General features: G+C 40.1%; 1 protein-coding gene across 1 annotated transcript; it reads left to right on the top strand.

Annotated features, from left to right (window-relative positions):
• Positions 1–1,283: 1,283 nt before the first annotated feature.
• NAIP (NLR family apoptosis inhibitory protein) lies at positions 1,284–19,011 on the top strand (the record flags this gene model as incomplete). The annotated part of the gene is given in 15 exon segments (XM_080362923.1): positions 1,284–1,863; positions 5,991–6,090; positions 6,569–6,650; positions 7,531–7,582; positions 8,074–8,193; positions 8,728–8,827; positions 9,123–9,198; positions 9,911–9,968; positions 12,655–14,775; positions 15,396–15,563; positions 16,470–16,481; positions 16,484–16,654; positions 16,769–16,855; positions 17,502–17,666; positions 18,647–19,011. Coding segments are annotated over 15 exon segments (4,257 nt in total).
• Positions 19,012–19,521: the final 510 nt, after the last annotated feature.

The raw sequence follows: 19,521 nt of genomic DNA, 5'->3' as shown, positions 1-19,521 counted from the left end.
TGTATGCTCCTGGTAGAAGCAATCAAGTAGATTACTTTTATTTTAAAAGTCATTAAATTTGAATGAAAATAGTTTCTATATTTAGGAAAAATAAATACAGTGACCATGATGCAATTCATTAAAGTAGTTTTTCAAAATATAATAGAAGTTGAAGACTTTTACAACTCTTGTAGCACTTTATTCCCTAGGGATTTGAAAGCACTCAAATTGTTGAGGACACATTTTCCCATGAGAAGGGAATGTGATTTTTATAGCCAGTGAAAATGAGTAAAAACAACAGGTTGGAGTTTCTGGCTTTAGAATAACTTTCTTAAGGATACATTTTTTTGGTTAATATTGTAAATCTCCTAAAATATCTCAGTTAGTTGAGAAAATGAAGCAAAGCTCTTTAGAGGTGGGGGCAGCAAAATTTTACCACATGGAGCTGAACTATAGACTTGCTGCTTTCTAAACCGTTACATAGCAAAATATTTCCTACAGTTGTCTTACTACAGTACTAACAACAACAAAAAGTTATTGCTTCTACTTCATAAGCTATATTTGAGATGACTAATGTGAATACCAAGCATTTAATGAAACTACTTTATTGGAGAGAAATATTGACAGTGTGAGTTTGGCAATAAATTTCACTGCCAAGTTAATTTCATTTTGTGATTATGAAATCCCAGTTCCCTTTAGGGAAGGATTATGCAATTGCTGCTAGTCACTACTTCTACTGAAAACAGATGAAATTTTAAAATACTGCAATAAAACAATTGCTGACTTTGATTTTTTTTCTGTTTCTCACTTCTATTTCCCATCTTCCATTCAGCATTGTATGATTTGCCACCTATTTTTTTCCTAATTTAAAGAGAAATTAAAAATGTATTAGCAACATTCAGTCACAGAATAATTGAAATGGCAGAATCATGTTGGTTTACTGAGGCCCTGCTAGGTTTTTAAGCTACCAGATGAAGCCCTTAGGCCATGTCATCTTGCTCAAATCTGTCCCGTTTATGTCTCTTCTTTCCCTCCATTTTGGCTGTAAAACCTTCAGGATGCTTGCTGTTGTCATTATAAGGGCAGTGGTCAATTAGAGTACGCCGAAGTCTCGATTTGACTGGTCAGGTTTAATAACACATTTGTTTATAGCAACTCTACAGTTACCTTATCTCTCCTTGTTAAGGTCAAATCAAATGTCTATAATCTGTAGAAATCATCTTATTAAGGTAAGGGAGGTGATGACTGCATGTTACCTAGAAGATGTGGGTAATTTGATTTGGTAATCTTCCTTGTTTTTTCAGATGTCTTATAAAGAGGACCCTACAGTGAAGACAAATGACAATGAAATACGTGAGCTGAATCCTTCTGCATTGCTAGCTTGTTTCCCAAATTCAACCTTTGATTTTCAGAAGTTTGCTGAAGACAAGGAGGCAGAATTCCAAGAACTCCGTAAACAGCTGCCGAAGGGTTACAACCCTACCATGAGAAATGAACAAAATAGGTTAAAGTCCTTCTTGTCCTATAAATCTCATGCATCATGGTCTTTGACAGAAATGGCAGCCGCTGGGTTTTATCACACGTGTGTTCAATCCAGCGTGCAGTGTTTTTGCTGTGGATTAGTTTTATTTGCCACAAAGGTTCGAAGTACCCCATATGAACAGCATAAGAAATTTTCTTCCACTTGTGAATTCATCCTGGGCAAAGAGGTGGGTAATATTTCGAAGTACGACATACGCGTTCAGAAGTTGGCGGAGAACCCAGCAGAGCACAGCGACAGGTACAGCGCGGAGGAGGCGAGGCTGCAGTCCTTCAGTAGATGGCCGTTCTACGCCAGAGGAACAAAGCCTGATTCACTTGCCAGAGCTGGGTTTTTCTTTACAGGTAATTGCACGTGATGCTTGGAGGGATTTCTGGTTTCACAGTATCACAGTATCACAGTATGTTTGGGATTGGAAGGGACCTCAAAAGATCATCCAGTCCAATCCCCCTGCTGGAGCAGGAACGCCCAGGTGAGGTCGCACAGGAACATGTCCAGAGAAGGAGACTCCACAACCCCCCTGGGCAGCCTGTTCCAGTGCTCTGTCACCCTTACTGAGAAGAAGTTTTTTCTCAAATATAAGTGGAACCTCTTGTGTTCCAGCTTGATCCCATTACCCCTTGTCCTATCATTGTTTGCCACCGAGAAGAGCCTGGCTCCATCCTCATGGCACTCACCCTTTATATATTTGTAAACATCAATAAGGTCACCCCTCAGTCTCCTCTTCTCCAAGCTAAAGAGCCCCAGCTCCCTCAGCCTTTCTTCATAAGGGAGGTGCTCCACTCCCTTCATCATCTTCATTGCCCTACACTGGACCCTCTCCAGCAGTTCCCTGTCCTTCTTGAACTGAGGGGCCCAGAACTGGACACAATAGTCCAGATGTGGTCTCACCAGGGCGGAGTAGAGCGGAAGGAGGACCTCTCTCGATCTACTAACCACCCCCCTTGTAATACACCCTAGGATGCCATTGGCCTTCCTGGCCACAAGGGCACAGTGCTGGCTCATGGTCACCCTGTTGTCCACCAGGACCCCCAGGTCCCTTTCCCCTACACTGCTCTTTAATAAGTAATTTCCCAACCTATACTGGAGCCTGGTTTGGTTTATGAAACTGTGCAAGTGTACTTAAAATACTTGAATGGGTATAACTTTTTTTTTTTCCATGTCACTCAAAATTGGATCATATATTGTATCCCTTATGAAAGCTTCCTTGCCCAGGTTGAAGAAGATAGGCAGCCCACTGTTCCTCATGTGGAAAGTGTTCCACATTTTTGATCATCCTTGCTGCTGTTCCTTGTACAATTTCTGTTCTAATACAGTATTTTTCTGCTTATTTGTCTGTCACAGATGTCAGATTTAGGAATCTGATGTCTCTCCCTCTCCCCAAAAGGTGGGGACTGCGTTTTAAGTATCAGCATTATGTTTTTCTCACTTTGCTGTAATCTATTGCATGATTGTTTTGATTTTGGATCTACCTTCTGCCATATCCACAGATACCCCCTTCTTCCCCCACCCCTGATTTAGACAATGGGAATCTCCCTGAATTATTCTCCAATGAACACTAATGCAAATATTGCAGACAACATCACTTAAAGTCCTCTGCAATTCCATTGTCCCCTTTGGATGGTTCTTTTGCAGCCTAATGAGCGGTTGGCTTTGCCAGCTCTCTTCACTGGCTTTTTGTTCCTACTGTCTGGAAGAAGGTTTAGATTCCTTTAGCTTGTTACTCTTGGTGGATTTTTGTTGTGGAGAGTTTTGTTTGCTTGTTTTTGTTTTGGTTTGTTTTTTTTCCGACCTACCTGATTTTATTTTCACAATTCATCTGCTAGAGCTTTTGAGTCTTCTGTTTTCTTTACTCAAGAGCTTCAGCTTTTTGAATGGTACCTTCTTAATTCTTGTAACCTGATTTATTTTTCTATCAGTCATACTCCTTTCCCGTAACTTTTTGTAAGTTACATGCTAGTCTTGCACTTCGAGTAAAACATCTTTCAGAAAACTCTCAAATTCTTGTAAGAGAGTTTGGAGGGGGGTTGGTTTTTATTTTGTTTTTTGTTCGTTGGTTGGTTTTATTTAGTCAGCCATTTCAGCTTCCTTACCTTTACATAGTTCCTGTTTCTGAAGTTTAACACAGCCTTAGTAGGTTCCCTGTTTCTGTGGGGATGTTGCATCTAAGTAAATTGCAATCATGGTCACACAGTGACACTTCCACTATGAGACTCTGAGCTCATCCCAGTGCATTTCTCAACACCAAGTCACATCATCTTGTAGCCTCCAAAAGAGCAAGTCATCTACACTTTGCCTCTCAAGGTGGTATCTGTGCCAGTTCACTTGGCAGGTAACCAGAGTCACTGGGTGCATTTCTGTTTCTTACTCACAGTTCCTCTCTTATTTCATTGAGCTGAGGTGCAGAATGACCTTACAACCCTTAAGGTTAAAAAGAAGGTATGTATTTATTTACGACGCCGGACACACGGGGAATCTTTTCACCTAATATGTGTGTAAAATTACAGTAGCTGTGAGCTTGGTTAAATGCAGTAAAGTGTTACATATTCATGAAAGTTTTAGGAACGCCTATACATATTCATAACCTGTCCCCGAGAAGGTGGTTCTCATTACAATGAGTTCCGGGAGACCATTGCCAGAGTCTCCACCTCTGGCTCCTCCTGGTTGCAGCTGTGCAATGATTGTGAACCCAGGTCCTCTTTCTCTGTACATGGTTACCTTTGGTCCAGTGTGATGAGCTGGTTAGGTCTCAGATTGCTGAGTTGGTTAAAACTGGCGTATCTCCTGTCCTGTGCCCAAGTTTCTGTAATCTAGTTCACTCAAGGATACATCAAGGATGCACCCAAGGATTATTATCTTTGCAAGGCGTCAGTGAAGTCCTGTTTTTCGTACAATAAATTACACAGAGTTAAGCAAGGCTAGGCAATAGTGATGTGGGTTAAAGGGTTAGCTCTCTAAGTATCTTTAGTGATGTGGGGTAGGGTTAGTTCCTTAAGTGTCAAGTGTTAATTTTTAAGTGTTAATTAGTTAATTGACAATTCCCTGTATCAGAGCGTTACTGTCATGGAGACACTCCAAAGTCAGTTTTAGGTGGACAACAAGTTCCAAAACAGACTTTGTTCTAGCCAGAAAAGTACAGCCAATAAATGGTCTAGAAACAGGGTTTATACAATTAGTTAGCACTCCAACAACATAAAATACAGGTTTGGATGTCAGATGAGGAGATTATTGGGGTATGATAACATAAGAATAATGAGGATCCACAGCGTGCATGCACACACTCACAAGAAACTAAACTGGAGGCCTCTGACTCCAGGGTATCCACAAGAAATAATCACTCTCCTGGGTTAGGCGAGGACTCGTTCAAGGATACACCCAGGAAATAACCACTCACCCCAATGAGGAGGTGAGGCGCTCTCAATCCCGGGAAGTCTCCTTAGATGGCGTCCCAGTCTAGCAGGAGGTTCACAGACCTGCTGCTCCAAGAAGACCACTCCAAGGGGGGCTTCAGCGAGGAGCCCGTTTTAGAGTCTGTTCAGATGTGGTTGTGGGCATTACAACATAGTCCAGAAGCTTCACAGCTACTCTGGGCATCTCCTCTGCTAACGACTCTGTCAATTGACTCAATTGACCAAGGGTCCCACCCCTCCTGTCCCATCCGCTGGTGGAGGTGAAGTCACCCTGCTCCAGGGTAAGGGAGGATATGACTGTCTGCACCTTGGTGCCACGCTGGGTGTGTAGGTGGGAACAGGCACTGTGGGGCATAAAAGGTGCTAAAGAGCCATCAACTGCCCCGTTGAAGGCTCCGGATCTCAGGGGAATGTGCAACTGCTGCCGTTATGTACTCAGTTTTGTTGTCCTGGTTGGCTGGCTGGTGATACAGATCAAGAACTGAATTACTCCAATAGAGGCCTGAAGTTCCAGTCTGTAGAAAATATTTTCTCTTTGTTGGTTATTTTGGTTTTGTTCTAAGAAATCCCTAAGATCTAGTATTCTTTTTCCTTTTAGGACTGTTAACGCAGTTTTCCCTGAATATTTTATATACTGGCATTACAACATTTCACTGACCTTTCATTTGTCACATATATGCTGACTATCAATAAGTTAATTTAGGGACAGAAATTCTAGTTCTCCCATCATATTCCATTGGTTCCTAGAATTATTCTTTTACTTTGCTTTCACAAATTAACTAACTAGCTAGAATGCATTTTTTTTTTTAAAGCCAACAACAACAACAAAAAAGCTTTTCTATTAAGCCTGTACAACTTATCAGATATTTCTGAAGTTTTATATTGATTGAAAGATCTGCCTTATATTTTCAGTCTTCAGTCTGCATCAAGTTTAGGCTCAGGCTAACCCAACTGAAACTGAGTGGAAATCCAAGCAGTTATGTAAACATTTTTACTTTCAGTTGCTAAGGCTTCCCTTAGCTACAGATTTTGGAATGAGATCTGTAACTCTCCATGTGCAGGCAAGAAAGACGTGGTGCAGTGTTTTGCTTGTGGTGGATGTCTGGGAAACTGGGAAGATGGTGATGATCCTTGGAGAGAACATGCTAAGTGGTTTCCTGAGTAAGTTGACTGACAGTCCTATAAATATTTCTATATGTACAAAAAGGTTGATTTGTTTTGATATACCTTTTTTTCCTCAGTAATTATGCTGGAAAGCAAACAAAAAATCCTCCGCATTTTTGTCTTCAAGGCTGTTATTTTCAGACAATAGATTTCAGCAGATCGTTATTCTGATAACTGAACAGTACAAGTCTGCTACCCCTAACCTTATAATGATATATATTGGTTTACATGCTTTATAGAGAACTCCAATGAGCTTTTCAGTGAGCAAGAACAGCTGATGATTCTCTCACATATTCACTATGCTGCATGAACAATGCTGACAGCACCAAAAAAGTTTGCCTTGTTTCATTGTCATCCTGTTGTGGAAAACCCTGAGTATGCACCTCTTAATAACTGAAACACTGCCTCCAGAATTTTAATTGTAATTAATGCTTTGGAATAATGTTTGGGTTTTGGTTTGGGTTTTTTTTAATAGGTGTGAATTCCTTCAAAGTAAGAAATCAAGTGAGGAAATTAAAAAGCACATTGAAACCTACCCTGGATTTGCTGGAGTGATGGTAATCTTATATTTCAATCTTCCCTTATCATGGAATACATGCCAAGGAAGGACTATCTGGGACATGAAGATAGGCAAAGAAGGCCTTGATTCTGATTTCCACCCTCTTTCTCCTAAAACTAAAATAAATAAATAAATAAATACAGCTGTATAATTGCACATGTAATTAACAGTATGCACTCTGGGTAGAATTTGTTTCATGTAAGTATATTCTGGTGTGTGCTTCCAAGCTTCCTGCCTAAACCTAAGTAGTCCGTTGATGAAAACCAACGTGCCCCTAATTGGCATTTGTCCTACTCAAAGGCAGGTGGATTAATTAACTCCTCATGGCACCTACATATATTTCTTGATTATTAGGAAGATTGTAGGTGGGTATTGTAAACTAAGAACTTTTGCTTGGTTGAAGTCAGGTTACATGAACCCTACCCTGCCAGCTGTTCTTGTACGGATTTATCTTTGTTTGGGGGACTTACTTTCATCGGAAAAAAATACAATATATGTAAGATCTTTCATTATTAAAACCCCCACGCCTCAAAAAATATAAAAAAAAAAATGGTAGCTAAACCTGTTAGTTGATGTAAGATGAGAGGACTGCAAGTATTGCTTGGAAAACACCACCTCAGATATCTTAAGAACGCTGGTGCCGTCTGTTTTTCTTTAGACCTGCTGCTGTCTGAGGAGACCCATTTCTTCTCATTAATAGCAACCTGTTATTAGTCAATTCTGCTTCAGAAAATTCTCAAACTGAAATAATTTTAAATATTGATACTTAGTACCAGCCCTGTTTATATATTATAATAATTTCTTTCATTTAGATGAAGAATGAAATAAGAATAGAATGCATAATAGAAATTTGTATTAATTTAAAATTTTCCACTTAGGGGAGGCATTTCACTGCTTCTTTTGTCAAGGAGAATTTACCTACTCCAACAGGTAAAAAATAAAATATACTGACCATTATCTGCCATTAGAAACTAATGCCTTCACGTTTTTATGTACATTACCTTTAACAATGAAAGCTGCCCCAGACTCTTGCTTTCCTGTCCTTGTGAAGCACATTATGTATGTGAAAGATTATTGGTTCTATATTTCTGAAATTTTTAGCACAAGTGAAAATTTGTTCTCTATAGAAGCCAAGTATAAAACGTGCTGCTTAAGCAGATCTGTCTCTCTTGCATTTGCCTGTGTAAGAGAGAGGTGAAAAATAAATGAAACGTAAAGGCTTTGAAAGAGAAATAGAGATTTTCATCTGTACTATAAATCAATAATATACATTTATAATTGTCTGAAAGATACGGTTCTGTCATAGTAATTGTGCTTTGCTGTAATACTGAGATATTTGCAATCTAGTTCTGCCCCTGCTTTGGAGAATCTGGCAGGAGTATAAAGCTTTCCTAACTAATCATATATCTTTGGTTGAAAAGGTGATGTCGTCTTGAACATCTTTGAGGATGAAGGAGTTCGGCTGGACTCTTTTAAAACTTGGCCAGCAGAAGCCCCCGTGGAAGCCACTGCTCTTGCTAAAGCTGGGTTTTTCTACACAGGTTTGAACCAAGTTTGTTAGCTATATACACACAGGGCAAGTGAAAGATCCACTTACCACCCTCTCCCAATGCAGGGACAGAAGTTCGAGATAGTCCCAGTGCCTAATTAAAGGCTTACTTTAGCTTTCATAAAGAAAGTAATGCAACTGCAAAATCAGAATGGCTTTTTCAAAAGCTAGAGCAAGGGCATTGAAATGGAATGACCCTGTCTGAGGTGAAAGCTGGAGCAAAGAGTCGCAAGGAGGATGTTTTTAGAAAGGAGAGAGCATTTATCTGGGCATTCGTATATTTGTTTGCATAGTGTTACTAAAAGGACAATAATGGCACATCTCTCAATTCTGCGGCATTTTATTTTACTTGATATAATTTTTATTATTTGTGATTTTAAAAACACGTAATTCCAGTAACAGATGGAGGTTACCAAAGTAAACTCATGAAACAACTGCATTGTTGCAGTTTTTATGCTGTTGGCATGTTAGTAAGGAAAAAATATGTACGTGACCATTTTTGAGGTGCATAATTTCTTGCTTGCAGGACGAGATGATATAGCACAGTGCTTCAACTGTGCAGGCTGCTTGGGCAAATGGGAAGAAGGTGATGATCCTATGGAAGGACATGCAAAATGGTTCCCTGAGTGAGTGGCAGAGTATCTTCAGACAATTTCCTGCTGTGTGATGAAAGTTGCCATACATTTTTGATGGGTTTTTTTTAAATACTAATTTAGACCTACATAAAAATCTGTTTCTTGAGTGTATAGGACATTCTGCCTCTGTGAAAATGCTTTTTGAAATTAATGTTTAAATGTGGAAATACAGTAAGTTTCCAAACAAAAGGAATGTTTGTGAAATATTTCCATCTTTCTGCCAAATGTAAGCAATTGGAGCGACGCATTGCACTAACTTCTGTGCCTTTTGAAAACACCATTCTAGTTCCAACTGCATGGAAATACTTGGGAAGTCACTGGAAGAGCAACCAGAGAGTCCATCGACATCACGGTCTGCGCAGGTTTGCGCTTGTTTGCAGTATTTGCTGTTGGTGAAGCAGTTCTCGTGCTCCGCAGGGACAGGTTTTCTGCAGGACGTGTTATTGTGGGAGGTCTCACAGCTCCTCTCTTGGGTTGGTTTGTTCAGGCACCTCGAGAATACACACGGCTGAGAAGCACAAAGCGATTATTTGTTTGCTAACTTACGCAAAAGGTAGATGGGATGTTACAAGCTCTGAGGCTGAGCATTAGGATGCTCATTGCCCTGGTCAGGCTAAGGAATGGTCCTGGTGGGCTGGGATGTGGCAGAGTCCCCCCCGCCATCAGCCGCCCTGTCTCACCTGACCCCCTCTGCCTGTAGCACGACCTTCCCTGCATCTGCACCGACTGTCTCACAGCTTTCCTCGGCAGTCTGTGCCAAGAGTGTGCATCAGTGTCACATCAGTATCACATCAGAGCTGGGCCTCGCATCCTTGGTAGACAGGCAGCAAATCCTGGGGTGGAAGAAGTTTATAGGGGTGAGAAAGAGAGATAAAGACAGAGGGGCATTATGGCTGAGGTCCAGCTTCTGGGCAGAGTAAAAGAATTTTGCTCCTGTTGAAAAACATAGAGCTAGCACTGCATCTGTTATAAATTGCCTTTGTAGCTGCTGGTGCTTGCTGGTACCTAAGCAACTTCATCTGAACTAAATAATAAATATTTAAGGGAGTATAACTGGATTTATTTTTGTTCTAGCAAACTGCCTGCAAAGGAAATATTGAAGAGACAGCTAACCTACCTTCTGTAGGAGCTGGTAAGTACTGCTCAGCCTCACTTATGACAGTGCTGAATTTACATTTTAGTTTGAGAGGATTGCTAATGGTTTCCTGGATTGGGCCCTTATTGAGGCAGATAAGAGTTTTATTGGGAGGATTTATGAATTGTCCGTTTATAGGGACAACAAATAGTAGACAGTATGTCAGCTACTGCTTCCTTTTGTAATCTGTGACTATAAACTGATCTTTTAGCAGGTGAAAGTCACTTGTGTGCAGATGAGGCACATAAGCAAGTTGAATTATCTTGTGACAATACATTATGTTATTTTTCATTCACGTTTTGGGAACTTGCAAACATATATCAGTTGCATACTATGTATTATACATACATGCTTTTAGATACAGAAGAAACTAAGCTGGGATAACCTTTTATTATCTTTTGCTTCTGATGCTTCCTCTTTCCAAGTGCTATGACCATTTCAAGGTAATGGTTTTGTTGACACGTATGTGTGTGTATTTCTGAAGGGAAAAGTTAATACACAATGAGTTTGCACTCAGTTTTTGCAGAACAGTACTGATGTGCAAGCATAGCACTGAAAATACAAAAGTAAATTTGCTATAGTGGTACTGCCCAGACACTTTCTTTAGCAGCCTTTTGTTATTCCAAAAATGGCTATTACTGCCACCCAGAAATGGCAAAATTATTTGCGATATGTGTATCAGATCAAGGCCTTTTGTAATGTTTTGAGGCACTAAAACCACATTTTGGAGCTCTGATAGCAGTTTTAAAGCTCATAGCACTGAAATGCTGGAGAGAACAATAAAAGTCATAGTTGACAGTTTATCAGTTAAGATGCTTGATCATTCTTTATATCCACCAACATGTATATCTCCATTTTACTGAAATGGCTGAGGCTGTTTCTGGTAGGAAGTCCTAATTCCTCAGGCTGCAGCTAAGTATACTCTATCTTGTCTGAAATCCTTCATAAAAGCAGCTCTCTGGTGAAGAGCAGGAAGAACCAGTGGGCATTTCTGGGGTTTGTTGCTTGTTTCTTGAATATGCAAAGAATAAAATGGTACTGCTTCATTCGAGATAACAGATTTCTGTGGGGGTTTTTGGCAATACCTATCTGTATAATTACATTGATGTAAATGTACATGTACCCTATTTCAGCTGTTCAGAAATACCAAAGTACAGCCCTTGAAAAAGGTTACTAGGAAGGCGCTGGAGAGAGACTCGAACTCTCGTGGGTTACTCTGAGCAGTATTTATTGTAGAAGATTCACAGGAACAGGGTTGGATCACCTCCTCAGAGAGTGACAATAATACAGCAATACAGCTAGTCATTATATAGGGTTCTAACAGGTATTATGCAACTAAGCAAAATTTATCACTGTCTATCACTGTCAATGTCTTCAGGTTCCTTCCGTCCCAGTGGTCTGTAGGTTTTACTTCTTCCTTCATGTTCCACTTTGGCAAGTACTGAACGAAAAGTCTTTGAGTTGCATGGCTAGCTTTGAAGTTCTACCTGTCTCATTTGTTATCCATAGTTCATCAGTCTAGTACAGAAATCAGCAAACCTAAGAATAGCATTTATCAATGTCTAAGAGTACAAAGCAAGCATAAGGTAACCATGCTCTTGGTTCTGGGCAAGGGCTATACAGGAGACAAGCTGAGACTTGCAGCCTTAGCAGCACAGCTTATAACACTGATATAGGCCTAAAATCCTAATTCCCTATTTTCCTACAACAGCCCTCCCACATTTGTTTTGGGGTGAATTATCTGTCTTGTGGATAAACTGTACCACGGGCACAGACAACAGAGCTAGCCCTATCCACAATCAATGCTCTGTACCAGAACTTAGAAACTCTGGCAAAGCAACAGCTCTAGAGGGCATGGTGTAGACACTGTGTGGCTCTGTAGGAAGCTTTCTGTGGGTCCAGAGAGGATATTTAGGTCAGATTTTAACACTACTTTGTCTTCATTATGCCAACTGAATGTGTCTTAATCTCTGATCTCTCCCTCTGGCACCAAGGACAGAACCCAAGGGAATGGCAGGAAGATGTGTGAGGGGAGGTTTCGGTTGGACATTAGGAAAAGATTCTTCACCCAGAGGGTGCTGGAGCACTGGAACAGGCTCCCCAGGGAGGTGTCACAGCCCCAAGCCTGATGGTGTTCAAGAAGACATTAGACAACACCTTCAGACACGTGGCATGAATTTTGCAGTTGTCATATGCAGGGACAGAAGTTGCACTCAATGATCCCTGCAGGTGCCTTGCGGGTGTCAGGACATTCTATGATTCTCTCTGAGCCTGCTTGCAAGGCTGGCAGTTCAGTTGCTTATTGGTACAATGCTGCACCTAAGCTAATTATTCTTTCCAGACCATGGAAGGCTAGGGATCATTGCACTGAGATACCAGCATGTCTCTGCATAAGGCTAAGTCAGGTCAAGCAAAGCTTTTTTGCTCACGTTTATCACTCGATTACTTGCTACACAGAAACTAACCCCACATTAAACCAGATGGGTGCAAATCTAACTAAGTAGGACAAAGTGAAACTGGCAACTTGGTTTATCCAGAAGAAGCGATAGCAGTTTTTTTCCATTATCTACAAAAACGCAGGTTCTTATTAGCCCAGTTTAATGCATACCTGACTATATTTTACTTTTGTGTATAGAATCAGCTGTTCACTAGGTTTTATTATCTAATGTCATCCTTTTTGCAGATATGATGCTTTCTGAAAGCCAGCATCTTCAAGAAGCAAGGAACTTGACCGAACAACTTAAAGAGGCTTACAATGATAAGAGTTTCAGAAAATTGTTTTCCTTCGGGAACTCAAACCATTTGGCCATTGACTTGAAATTACTGTATGGGGACCTATCAGTTGTCTCAAAGGATATTAATGATCAACCAATACAGCAACTCTTTCTTCATGATATCCTTGTGAACCTTAACTCCACCACTGTGCTGGAAGGTGAAACAGGAAGCGGAAAAACAGCTTTGCTCAGGAAAATAGCTCTTCTTTGGGCCTCAGGCTGCTGCCCCATTCTGAGCAGGTTTAAGTTTGTATTTTATCTCTCCTTGACTTATGCAAGATCAGATCAGAGCATGGCTGAGATTATATGCAATCAACCAGTAGGATTTGTGGGACCATTAACAGAAACAACTCTAAGAGATGTAATTCAGCCACTGAAAAACCAGGTCTTGTTTCTTTTGGATGACTATAGTGAGATTAATTCAGTGCCCCAAGTTGTAGAAGAACTTATACAAAGGAACCATCTCTACCAGCATTGTTTGGTTGTTGCTGCCCGTACTAACAGGACGAGAGAAATTCGCAAGTATGCAAGCACGACTTTAAGCATTGCAGAGTTCCCTCTGTCCAGCATGCTGTATGTACTCAAGAAATTGTTCTCCTACAATATGGGCCTTGTGGAGCACCTTATCTTTCAGATGGAGATTAAAAAGTCTATGCAGACCATTCTAAAGACACCACTTTTTATGGTGTCTCTCGCTGCTTATTGGGTGCAGCACCCAAAGGGTAACCTAATCAGTGATAAGGCTATTTTTAAAGCCTATCTGCTCTATCACTTACTAAAATACAACGAAGAACAGGAACATATACTGGCTATGTTTTCGTCATGTGGTGAGCTTGCCATAACTGGTCTTTTTAAGTCATCCTTTGACTTCACTGAATATGATCTGTCTGAAGCAGGAGTTGATGGAGATGAAGCTGTTAGGCTGGGTTTACTGAGCAAATTTACTGCCCAAAGGCTTCATCCAATTTATAAATTCTTTCACCCCTTATTCCAGGAGTTTCTTGCAGGGAGAAGACTGAGCGAGCTCCTGGTTTCTGATGAAAAAGAAAATCTGGACCGAGGGCTGCAGTACTTGCAGCAAGTCAACACATTTAGAAAAGTTGCTGGGCGCTATAATTTCTTGTTGGATTACACCTGCAGCTTTTCTTCCAAAGCAGTACCTCAAGTTATATCCCATTTATTTAAACTGATTGACTGCAAGGCATCATTGGAAAGCCAGTCAGAAAATTATGAACATCTTCAGCACCATGCAGACCTTCCAGAGAGAATGCTTTTCATTGACCATTTAAGTTTTCTTGATCCAAAACTGCTTCTTTCAGTTTTCATTCAGCATGTACTGGACTTTGCTATTTCTGTAGTTTATGGGAGTAATACCGTCTCCGTGTGTGCCCCAATCATTTTTCAGTTTCTAAGAGGCAAAGATATTTCATTAACTTCATTTTCACCACTCAAAGAATGTGAGTTGAGATTCTTCCGAGATTACCCGGAATCACTATCTCTGCCTAATAGTTTTCAGGTTTCAGTACGAGGAAGTGACCACAAACAAGAATTTATGATGTCTGAAATAGGTGCTTGCTATTCTTCACTGGGGAGGCCAACACTTGACAGGGATTATGCTCCTGCCTTTCCATGTTTTAATGACGTGGCACAAAAACAGAAAGAAGGAGAAGAAGAAATTCATAGATTCCTTTCACTGAGGCAAAGACATCTACCAGACTCCACCGTGCGTCCCTTCCTACTCACAACAAGGAAGATGCCACTTTTAAAATGCATGTTCAGCGACATTAGTTCCTTTCAGGAAGCTGACCTCAGAAATTTGAGGACACTGTTTTCTGTTGCGGATTGTATTGAACTTGAGCTGAGTAACAGTCCTGGATTCTTAGAAGTTATACGACCTGCTATTGAACAGTACAAGGAACTTTTTAAAAAATGTAGCCTACATAATCTTAACTTGAGCATAATAGAGCAAGAATTACTTCTCTCAATGCCTTTTGTGGAATGTCTTGAGATAGATGAAAAAGAAATACCAGGTACAGCACAGTGGATTTTGTCAGAATGTCAGAATTATTCTCTAGAGTTTTGTCTTCTTCCTCTCCCCTTGGTGCCTGACAACTGAACAGCTCCATACCCATGAATAATAAAGCTGTCTTCTACCATGCACATTTCAGGGGATAGGCAGCCATTATACATTAACAGATTTCCCTCCTGGCCCTTAATTTCAGTCTATGGCAGTATTTGATCTAAGAGGGGTACGTCAGCACAGAGGCACAACTGCACTTCAGCAGAGGGCCATGCAGTATGGAGGACAAGCTAGCAGGCACCGAGGGATGTGCTGCCTTCTCCTTGGAGCAATCTGAGTGGGTCTGTGCTGAGCTGCAAAATAGAAGAATATTGAGCAGTACAGATGTATTTATGGGATCCCACCAGGTGTGTGCTCAGGCTGCAAGCAGCAGAAGCCCCAGTGAAAGATGGATTGGCAGGAAGGGCAATGGTACAAGAAGGGCAGGAAGCAGCATTCAAAAGAAGGGAAGCCAAAGATATCAGGATGTGAGGTAGTGCAGTTCAGCTAGAAAAACCCTGGCAAATAGTCAGAAGAGAGACTAAGCAGATCAACCCAGATTAATTGTACGTTTGTCTGGATTCATCACAGAACTGCTTTTTTCAAATTTGGACAAATTCATCTGCCTGGAGGAACTGTCAGTGAGTCAATGTAAGAACGGCAATGTATTTGATAGAGTACCTGATGGCTTCAAAAACCTCCGTAACGTGAAGAAATTGTTGCTGAGTAGAATGAAGTTTGAAAACAACTCTAGGCTAGGTAAGGTGCACTTTAAAATTGTAGGTACTGTGTTGCACTATCAATTGTTAATACTGAGTAGCAGTTTTAATTTCTTCTTTAACGGGCATGTAGCATCTCCGAGTTGTCTTCCCATTGCTTATGCTCTACAGCTCCTACACTGAATTTGCCACCCAAACATAAAGGAGGAGCTGAACCTTTCAGAGCTGTAACTTTACTGACCTCCATAAGTTAGTACGGAGGAACAAGCTCTTTGTTTTCCCAGAGTGAGTATTTTCCGTCTCACCACTCTCAGCCTGCTGGGAGGAAGAAGAAAGGGAGGACAATCGCAGCTGAGTCCGGATCATGTGCATAGTTGCACTGACAGGTCAATGAGCGGGTTGTGACTTCCGTTTTAGATGCCTTATTCTAGGAAGAAGCTTACTTCTCAGTCCAGGGACCCTAGATAACCAATCTTTCGTATGTTATGATGATTACCCAGCTCTTTTTCAATATAAACATACAGTACAAACCAACAACATTCAATATACTGTACCTTCAATATCTGACCATTGGATAGGGTTTTACAATGTGCCTAAAACTGGTAACTTCAGGGGGAAGGTGTTATAAGTTTCAGCCCTATTAAATGTTGAAAAATTACAGAATTTTTCAGATGTGAAAGAAACCAGAAATTAATCTATAGCAGAACTTTCTTGCATTTCAAGGCCAGAATGATCCTTCATGATTCTAGTTCTAAAATAAAACACGAACCATCTGATTTTAATATTTAAACAGAGGAATCAAGCTGCTGCTCCCACTCAGGTTTTTATCTGTCTCAATTGCTTTTGTTGTGCTAGAAGATGGTTCCCTCCACAATGCAGCTCACAGGTGGAACTAGGAGAAACTTCTTGATTTTTGACCTTTGTTCGCTGTACAATGAACCTCTAGTGTTGCAACACTTTGTTTTGTAGTTGAATGCATCAAGAACTTTGAAGACCTCTCTGTTTTTTGCTTGGACTGCTCAAGTTACTTAAATCCTGAACCCCTTCTGGAAGCAATTTCTTCATGCAAGAAATTAATAGAACTCAAGCTAACTGGCTCATTTTTGGGAGATCGAGATTTGTTTTCCTTAGGTAGGATTTTTTTTTAATACAGAAAACTTATTTTTTAAAACTTAATAATTGAGAGAAACTGCTAATTTTAAATTCCAAGAATGACAATGTATACTTTTTTTTCTTTCCTCCTAGCTGCTGCTCTGCCCAATTTTGTCTCTCTCAAAGTGTTGGATCTTGGAAACCAACGTTTTGAAGACAAGGAAGCTTGTGAAATCTTTGGTTCGTACATATCTTTCATCTTTGTTGCATTTGACAGACCTCTTTTGCTTCAGGTTCTTTTGGAGGCCTTAAGAAATAACTTGAACAGCTTAAATGCCATCTGAGACACAGAGTATCTAGAACTAGAATGTTAGATCAGGTCTCACAAAGCAGTTTGTGACGAAGGACACGCGTTCATGTCCTGAGAGGGGCGAGGTGGCTGGCTGTGCTCAACAATGAAATCAGAGGTGTTCAGCACCTCTGAAAGAGAAGTCGATTCTCCCACAAAAGCCATGTCTATAGGGACCAGGGAAAGGTTGAAATGGTTTGCATTTGTGGAAGAGGGAATTACTGTAATTTCTTTTTATTTCCTGGGGGTGTCTTGAGTTCGGCAACATGGAAGATTCCTTTTATCTCTAGAGAACACATGGGACCTCTTACACCCTTTCTGCCCTTTCTGTTGATGACACTCTCAAGCTATTGAGGTACAGAGGGAAATCACCTTTACAACAGCAGCAGGAGCCAGCCTGAGGAAAAGAAGCTGATAGTAACCTATTGCCCAGAATACTTTTTTTTCCTTGGCTCTGCTGGTGTCACTCATTGGCATTACAAGATTTAGGAAATATATACTTGTTTAATCTTAAAAGTCATCTTCTTGTCTCTGCAGCATACAATTTGGGTGTTCTTCTTAACCTGGAGGAGCTCATCCTTCCTGCAGGGAAGGGAATCACATCTGCAGCCAAACTGATCGTTCAGCAGTGTCTACACCTACTGCACCTCAGGTGCTTCTCATTTGCCCTACATATGGATGATGACAGTCTGTTAGAAATAGGTGAGTTTAAAGGGGAGAACTCAAAACATGAAATAACATTTCTCAATAGAGAAGATACTGCTTCAGAACAATCTTCTGTTTGTATACAATTGCAAATTGTCATTTTTAACGTTTATAATTTATTCCTGTTTGTTCTCTGCATGGCCAAAAATATTTCTTGCTCATCAACATAAACTCAGACTGCTTATACACTAGATGTTGCTGAAACCTCTTTTGAAATGCCTCCTCAATTTCCATTGTTTTCTGCAAAGCAATGTAAATTACAAGAAAAATAATCAGTGGGGAAAAAAGACTGACTTACTCAAAATAGAGCTTTGTAACTTTGTTGCTAATTATATTAGCTTATATGCCATAGCTGTTAAAACAGTGTATTACCAAAATATTTATTGAATATAAGACTAATTTAGTATTGGCTTAAAACTATAATCTCAGATAGAGGCTAGGGAAAATATCTTATTTTGTAAGTAAATGCTGTGTGTCAAAGTATTTTCTTTATTTTTGACATATATTTTAGTATAGCTAGTGACTTGATGACAATAGTCTCATCTTGCAAATAGGCTGACCCTAAGGCAGGACTGAAGCATGTACGTTAATACGACGGGACACAGGCATAGAAGAGATTGTTAAACTCAGTATCTTGTATCTATTCAAAGCTGGTCTGGTGTTTGACCTCAAGTGGTTGCATAAGCTGCTGCATTTGCTTTGTTCTCTAAGAGCGCTATTCAAACATTCATAAACACACCGGTATCTTATTTTACCAGGCACTAATGTGCCTGGTAAATATTGTCTATTTTATCAGTCTCCCCACTCTGAGGTATTAAATGCCTACATTTGTGGAGTTCAAAGTTCTACTTTTCTCAACCTAATAGCAAAACTTTTGTTTGAACGTACAGTGCCTCAGCTTCACTGTATTTTCATTCACATTTCATATGTGTTTGGAGCATCTTTAAATCCTTACTGATGTCTGTTTATTTTTACAGCAAAGGTTGCAAACTGTGGAGGTTTCCAGAATCTTGAAAACCTCTCATTGTCAGTAAATCACGGTGTCACAGAAACTGGTTGGAGAAACTTCTTCAAAACACTTAATAACATGCCTGCTTTAAAAAAGCTGGACATTAGCCGTTTGTTCACACATCAGATCAAAGCCAGCGCACCAACAGTGACAGCGTTTGTCCAGTGTGTTTCTCGGTTGCCTGGTCTTGTGACAATACAAATGCTGGGCTGGCTCCTGGATGCAGAGGACCTTCAAATGTTTGATATCATGAAGGAGCAGCACCCCCAATCTAGGAGTTTAAAATTATCTTGGCAATGGATCTTGCCTGTTTCACCAATTTTTCAAGACTAGTGAAGTTTGAAAGTGTTAGGGGTTGGGTTTCTCTTCTTTCTTGTATTATGAATTATATACCTGCATTGAAAATAAAGATATAAAGATTTTTACCAGGATCAGACGTGGCAGTCTCTTCTATAGCAGGGTTAGGTTAATGTAAAAGGATCAAGAAACAGAAGACAGGATTAACATAACTCTAAAAACCTGGCTTGCTTTGCAAATATGGTTATAGATTGTACCTAAGTGATATCATCCAAAGAATGTAAAATTTTGCTTAAAGCCTACTTTAAATAAATTATTTCTATTCAGTTGTTTTGCTTGCAATTAAATTAATTACATGAATCATTTATGAAATAAAAATCATAAAACCCTTAACAGTCAGGATGCATAATATTGAATGTTAGATCTTATTAGTGTTAAAAACTGATAAAGGCCCCTTTTAGTAACATAATGCCAGTTACTAACTCAGGACTAGTTGCTTGAGGCAGATGGCAGTTGCACCTTTTTATCAATGAACAGTTGCCAAAC

This window comes from Nesoenas mayeri (assembly GCF_963082525.1).
Source record: "Nesoenas mayeri genome assembly, chromosome: Z".
Taxonomy (NCBI): Eukaryota; Metazoa; Chordata; class Aves; order Columbiformes; family Columbidae; genus Nesoenas; species Nesoenas mayeri.
Note: the sequence above shows the minus strand (reverse complement) of the source record. Positions and strands in the feature narration are given on the sequence as shown.